At 43.7% G+C, this 7,896-nt stretch overlaps 1 protein-coding gene across 1 annotated transcript in view; it reads right to left on the bottom strand.

Annotated features, from left to right (window-relative positions):
• The window catches only part of LOC108577642 (microtubule-actin cross-linking factor 1), an 80,315-nt gene that overhangs the window by 44,154 nt on the left and 28,265 nt on the right, over positions 1–7,896 (bottom strand). The window contains exon 5 of the mRNA XM_017940823.1: positions 1,063–1,342. Within this exon, the coding sequence (XP_017796312.1) occupies positions 1,063–1,342 (280 nt within the window). The remainder of the gene's footprint in view (positions 1–1,062; positions 1,343–7,896) is intronic.

Genomic DNA, 7,896 nt, shown 5'->3' on the forward strand with positions numbered 1-7,896 from the left:
AATGGTTTTTTTTTTTTTTTTTTTTAGGACATACACTGTCGGTTGAAAGTTTCGACTGGTTGTATCAATTTATGGAAATGGAGTTGATATGAATTTTTTTGTGAATTTGTAAATTAATGGTAATTGAAGATTACAGAGGAAACAGGATGAGTGTCCGTTTAATTTTATTTGGAATAAAATGAATTTTATATGGTAAAGATTTATAGCGATTCTTCAGACATTGTTGGATTAATTAATAAAAAGTATTAACAAAGACACCGTACAATGCACACTCTCATCCTCTGATGTTCTCAGATTTTTTCCCATGTACTGTCATTGTTTAATGAAGCTTTCATCTCTTCTCTCATTTATAAATACAAAACTGAATTCCACAATAAAAAATACTAGACATAATAGGTAAAGAAAGATGAACCCTCATCCTTTCCCTCTTCAAAGTTTCTTAAATGTCTAATTTATTCCTGAAAATTCTTGCAGTGGTTCTAAATTTTGAATAACCCTGCATATTAATCAGTTACTTTCTTCTGATTCTCAGAGATAGACACAAAAAGCACTATTAATAATTCTAGTTCATTGTACACATTGCACTCTCCTCTTTATCTTAGATAAGAGCTTAGGTCTTAAGCCACACTTTGCAATAATCCTCATTTCTCTTAGACGCACTTGCTTCCAATATTTCATACGCTGTTTCCAATAAATCCTTATCACTGAGAAGAAGAAAAAAAAGAATGGAAGAGAGCGTGACAGTCCAACCGTTAACCGGAAACGATCCTACCTCCAAGTATATCTCAAGCACAGTGGAAAACACGAGAGTGGCAAGAGAAAGAGGAGAGAGAGTGACGAGAGACAGAGGGAGAGACAGGGAGAGCCAGAGAAACAGAGGGAGAGACAGGGAGAGCCAGAGAAACATAGGGAGAGATAGGGAGAGCCAGAGAAACAGAGGGAGAGACAGGGAGAGCCAGAGAAACAGCGGGAGAGACAGGGAGAGCCAAAGTGACAAGAGAGAGGAGAAACTGGTGAAAAAGATGTCATTATCCTTATCAAACGACTAAAAATCCTTCTTACCTTCAGGATCGAGAAGCCTCGTAACGCCATACTCGCGCTCCGCGACGTAGAATACCCGGTCGAGCCGCTCTCTTGGCTGACTTGCTCGAGCTCCTCTCCAATCGACCAAATCTGGCCTGTTCCTGTGTATCAACGCGCTGAAAGCCAGCCCGTCTCTCCACGATCCTGTAAAGTCTGTTACGTGTACACCAGGATAACGCGCTGTCGATCTTCTTGCCCATCTGAGTAGAGCCTCGCGGGCAGTTACGTTCGGTTCTTGACCAACTACAATATCTGATATCTAGGAGAGACAACGAAAAGAAAAGAAAGGTCAAAGTTCGTCAACAAATAAATTCTTATACACCTTCTAACAAAATATTTTCATTATCATCAGGGGTATATACACATGTATATTTTGTTTTCGTTTAAAGGTAAATCTGACACGTCGTCGAAGCCTCGACACGTCGTTTCCGCTTGGTTCGCCCTTCGATGCTTCTGCGATTCGAAATGTCTACGTGATGCTATGTCGGTGGAGGAAATACAGCTTAAGCAGTGAACTATAAGGCAGCATCGAGTGATCGTGATAATGAATTAACACATACGTTCGTTATTCATCGGGTTATTTTCGCTTTGTGTTTCTTCATATCTGCACCATTTTTATCAGCCTTACGTAATACAACGCATTACGTAATACATGCGTAATACTTGTGTACACGTAATTTTTATTAAATACCCACACTGTGTATTTTGTTTGATGTATTTTGCACTCGTTGACATCGAGCTATCATGAGAAATAACGTGTCGTATTATTTATGCGACGTTGATAACGAACGTGTTAATGAAACAATAGAGAATGAAAGTATGTCTCTGGGGTGATCAGTTCTCAAGGTTCCTCTGGTTTTATCACCTTCGCTATATTTCTTCCACCGACTATACTATTTTCCTATCCAACGATCTTACACTCTAAGAGATTAACAGAGATTAACTCTTACTATTACTGTATACATGATTAATTTTCTTTTTCTTTCTAATTATTGTTATTTTGTACATAGAAATGTATACTCTTGCAAATAAATAAATAAATAAAAATTCCCTGGTACCAAGCATGAACACAAGAATTAAGGATAATTTCCCCTTTGGATATTTGGTACCACTAACAGAACAATTTTTTATTTATCTCCATGACAAATTTTGATCTGCTCTTTGTATTATTTTACATAGAAATGGATGTAATGCTCTTTCAATATTTGACACCACTGAAACAATAATTTTTCATTTATCTCCATGACAAATTGTTATCCGCTCTCAGTGTCATCTCGTACACAAACGGATGTACACTCGTAAAAATAAATAATCAACTAAAAATATCCTGCCACCAAGTGATAACAAGGATCAAGGACAATTTCCATACGCGACATTTGTTACCCACAGAGAAGAACAAATCTTTCAGTTTCTCCGTGACGAATTTTGCCAAGGTGACACACGCTTACCCGCACGGTTTTCGGCTTTGGCGAGGCCTGCCTACTCAAGGAGAAGGAGGAGGAGGAGGCCGCGGTGTCCTGCAAGTAGCCAGCGGAGGCTCGTTTCGTCAGATCCTCGGCCACGCATCTTTCCTCGCCACGCGTTAACGTGGTCGTTTTACGAACAATCCTGGTCACGATACGTTTCGTGCCATTCTCACCGCGTCTCGACGTCTTCGTTGACTCGATCGACGATCCTAAATCGTAGCGTTATCAGTTGCTACGTAAACAACAACACCTCGAGAGACAAATCCTCCCGCCCGAAAAATATTCCACACCGTTTCGTGTCTATTAACACGACGCATCCGTGAGACGAGTTTCGAAGATGTGCTCTCTTCTCCCAGTGTTTACGATACGAAATCGCGTCACGATCGATTCCAGATTGGCCGTGTTCCAAGTTTCCCCTATTGATCGTCATCGTTGATCGTGACGCGATTCCTGGATCTTTAACCCTTTAACAGGATCGTGTGTTTAGGAAAACACTCGTAAAGAGGTTATAGAGATATAGCGTTGAAACGTGAACGAAATATATGATTATATCTCTTCTTTTATTTTCGACAATCTCTGAACTGATGTAAGGATTACGTGTTCTAATAAACGAGCGGTAATAAAAACTTGTCTGAGTCAATTCTTAGTAATAAATGATCCAATGATATCACGAAAGATTCTCAGATTTTAGATGAGGTCAATTTTGGATGTACATAATAAATCTATTAGAGCAGCCGAATCTTTTTAAATCTTTTCTGCGTCTACTGTTTCTAATTCGTTAAATTGCTTCTATAAAGCTACCAATAAATCTGACGACGTTAATTTGAACGGTAAAAAAAATTGAACCTTGCCCTTGAATCTCATCTTTCGTCACCTTGAATCCACTGTCAAAGGGTTAAAATCAATCTGGATCAATTTTCAGATAAAAGAAGAAATCTTCCATGAAACTCGTCGTACACAGATCTCCCTAATTCACCAAAGTTCCTACCTAGAACCTCGGTCGAGAGTCTCCGTTTGGTATAGATCGCTCTCAAATCATCGTTGACAGGCGCCGCGGCTGTCGAAGCAGGTGAAACGACGTTCTCTCGAGCGTCGTCTTCCCTCGTACCCTGCACGAACAACCTTCCTCCCTTGCTAAACCGATAGATCGACATATCTCGGTGCAATTGGTCGAACGAAGAAGAAGAAATGAAGAAGATCACGATTCTCTTCTCTGGAAGAAACTTAACATCGAGCACGTACGACCGTTCATTCGTAGCCTTATCCGGCGCCTTCGCTCGGTTAACGTTCGTGAAAGCCGATTATATCGCAGATCGACCGACCGTTCGTTCGTTCGTTCGGTCTCGTCTCACCGTTAGTCCAAGTCAGAGAGAAGAGCTGGCGCGCCACGGAACGCGTTTATCGATTCGCCAAACTCTCCTCGTCGATTCTTATCTTCTCTCTACAACGTTCCAACTTCGTCTGAACTGAAGTAACGATTTTCGATCGTCCGAACTGCATCGATACCATCTATCTTCTTCTTCGTCTATTAAGCACCAAAACACTCGCTGATCGATAAAGTAGAGAGAGAGAGAGTAAGGAGGGGATCTACAAAACTGCTACTCTGTGAAAACAGCCTACGGCGCGGAACTTGTTGTGCTCACCGGACCGGGAGACAATGTCGAAGTAACGAACACACACGGGTAGAAATAGAGTCGAATTGCCTTGGAGTAGTATGAATAATAGTAACGATACCGATAGATCGATAGAGAAAGTGACATTAGAGTAACCGATAACAGCCCGTGTGTAATGGAATTAAATCGTTATCGATGAAGTGTGACACTTGAAGAAAAAACAATAAAGAGACAGAGAGATTCTATGTGTGAAAGAGACGCGTGAGTGGCCCAAACTAAGCGCGTATCGCGAACCGACTGGCGTACACCTCTCCATGGTATAACTCCGATCGAGACCGATCCCCACTTCAAGAGGTTCCTCCTGTGCTTCTTTGCGCGTTCGCTGTTCTCCGCTCGTCCGCACGTTTCACCGGTAAGGTTTCACGACGCGTTCCCTCCTAGCTAGGTTCCCCGTGTGTGACACGTGTCTCCTTTCGTAAGTTGCTTACGAGAATGATTTTCCTTCACGGTGTGTTGTTCACAAGGAGAGCGAAAAAAAATCAGTAAAAAAACATGGTCAACGATGATTTAAACACGCGTGAATCGGCGTAAGAGAAACAGGATACGTCGCGGCGATTCACCGACACGAACGACGACAGCGTTTGTATCCGGCTGCCGTCGCGAGAGTAGGCCAACGAAATGCGCACAGGTGAGAGACGCCTCCGACAGTCGCCCCCCTTCTCTTCGTTCGCTACTCTCTTTCTCTCTTTTTCTCTCTGCTTACCAGTGTTACTCTCTGTTCACTCTCTCTCTCTCTCTCTTTGTGTCTGTCCAACACCACGTTCGGTCCTCTCTCTCTTTCTCACTCTCTTCCTCGATGGCTGCTCGTGTTTGTCATACCGTAGCCTGCACCTCCATTCTGTTCTCCACCCTTGCACATCTTCGATGTTTTTCCGTATTTTCTTTCTATTTCTTCTTCGTTTAACTACCAGGATTCTCTTCTGTCTCTCTGTTTGCAAAATTATTCGTCCTCTTCGTCGCGTATGTAATATACACGCGATGGTATTTTTGCCTGTTGCGCTCTCTACATTGTGTTATTATTGTGGATAGGCCCTGGTGCAAGATCGCGCATGCGCCCGCGCAATATCGGCCGAGTCATCGGGTAACGAACGTTGCTGTTGCAACGAGTAGCGAAGCAGCGTCGCCGAACCCAGACCCCACTTCTTGATTCTGCCACGCTCGACGCGACGCCTGTGTGTTGTGCTGCTCTACTCGTCCGTCGCGCATCGTGTCCTTCCTCCTTTTCCTTTTCCAGGGATTTTTACGATTCACCGTGGTGGCACAGTAACGCTCCGTAACCGCCGCCTTCGATACATACCTCGATTCTTCTTGTTGTTACAATATACGTATACCGTCTTCGAAGAGTTACCTAATTCGTGGCTCGTTTTGCTTTGTAAATCGGATCTCTCGTTTAATTGGACGCGTTGGTTTTATCCAGAGGACGAAGTATACGCAGTAATTATCTTTCGGTTTGTTATTTCAAATTGATAATTTAATGGACGCGTTGGTTTTATCCGGAGGACATAAATACACTTACTGTGACAGAGGTTATGGGGGAGGGGGGAGAGAGAACGACGGATGGAAAAACGAGCGGAGGACGAGAAGGGAACGAAAACAATGCCTAAATAAGTGGCGTCGGCGTGAAACAAGCGAAAATAGGACGCGGTGTCCCTGAACGGTGGAAAAAAAAAGGAACGGAAAACGAGAGAGTCGACGAGAACATGAGCGGTGCTCGCCGAGACCGGACGTGACGTCATCGCGCCCGCGAATGCTTGCTAAGGCTCGAGCATCGCTTCCGTTACGCGGCCGACCGCGTGAACCGATCGCTAAGAGATCCTCGAGGTTCGTTTGTGATTTCAACGAATTGCTACAATTGCTCGTTTCCGCTTTAGATCTGTGATTTCGAAAATAATTTCGTCCAATTTAGTGGTAAATCACTAAGAGACGAAGAAGGATCGAGATGAGAGTTTGGAGCTACACTTTTTTTCCTGTGATCTGTTAATACAAATTTTGTACAGTATAAGCAAACAGTTTAATCTCTATTCCTTTTATCCCTTCGACTGTCAGCGCCAATACGAGCTCTGCCGATAATCGACCTTTGGATCGATCGACTGTTATACTTATGTTTTATATTCATATACTATTCATTTTATCGAGCAAAAAAGTGATTTTGCCAAAGTCGTGTACCCTGGTCACTTAACTCATGCACATGTTTCGTAATTAGTTATTATCAATACTATATCTCGATGCTTTACTTTGAAGTGGGGCCAACAGTCAAAAATTTAACGTACAACACGAAACAATCGATAAATCGAATACTTCCAGATCCCTAACCTACGTCATTTTCATTTATAACCTAAAAATTGTGCAACATTTTACCTCGTTTCACAAAAACTCATAAGGCAAGAGGTTAAGTTGCATCGAAATCACATTCGTGCGCTCTGAAGAAGGAAAAGAATGTCTGGAAGGGTGTGAAACTGTCGAGGATGCGCATAACGCGCTAAAAAGGAACGCAGTCGGTCGCGAGTCGCGACCTTGGCCGGTGGCGTCATTCGCGTTTTTGTATTCGGTGCTCGATCGACCGATTCCGATTATCATAATTACAAGGTGGGCGGCTCGCGACCGGGGAGACGCGTCGCGATACGACCACCTCCCACGTCTCGGAATACCGCGTCGCTTTAGACTGGCTGTCAACCTTCCGTGTGTCTTGTTGACTCGACGCGTAAACGTGAAACTACCATAAACGGGCAGCTTGGTCGCGGAACGTAAGGACACCCGTCACTGTCAGCTCAGCGTCACGAATAATCACGCGGTCTCCTCTCGAAGCCCAAAGGAAATGAATCTCTTGATCTAGTAAACCGCCTTCCGGGGGTTTCAAATGCGTGGGACGACGCGGCTGTGTACGAGCTACGAAGTCTGAACAGCGAGCGCCATCTAGCTTTTCGATCGGTTCACGCGGTCGATAAGAGATCGAGCCAAGATGGCTGATGGTTATTAGACGTGTGTCAGAATGGTAATGAGATTAAATTTTCAAGATTCGATAAGAAATCAAGTGAACGAAAATAGATAAAAGCAAAAGAAAGAATGTATTCGATTCGAATCATGATTTCCTTATACAAATATTCCAAATTCCTTTTTCCCCCCTATTTTTGTTTTTTTTTTCTTTTTTTTTTCTCGCAAGGGAACCACTACGGCATAAAAATGTAGGGGAAGAAAACTTACCTTGCGTCGCCAGCTCTGCGGCGCGAAACAGAACAGAAAACACACCATATTAGACATAAGATGGTCATTATCTTTGGAGCCGCTAGTTAATAAAGTAAATATGGGTAAATTGGCTCGAACCGGCGGGGAGCACTTCTCGCCTGCTCGTGGTTCGCCAACAAATAAGAGGGGGGGGGGGGGGGAGAAAGAGAGAGAGAGAGAGAGAGAGAGAGAGAGAAATATAAATTCTGACGCGAGTGTTGCATCACGGGGGTTTAAAACGAACACTGTCTCCCTTTGTGCGGTCGCGTAACGCGGTTAACTCCGCGTTCAGAAACTGCTTTTTTAGCCCTGGTCGTCCGCAGACGATCTCCGCGGCGTCCTGACCGTTTTTAAACGGCGCCGCGTAATCGCGATCCCGTTCGAGGCGGCGCCGGACGAACGTCGTCCAGAAACGCTAACTCGCTTTCGATCGGAACGAGAATCGCGAGAAG

Source organism: Habropoda laboriosa, unplaced genomic scaffold (genome assembly GCF_001263275.1).
Source record: "Habropoda laboriosa isolate 0110345459 unplaced genomic scaffold, ASM126327v1 scaffold5, whole genome shotgun sequence".
Classification (NCBI taxonomy): Eukaryota; Metazoa; Arthropoda; class Insecta; order Hymenoptera; family Apidae; genus Habropoda; species Habropoda laboriosa.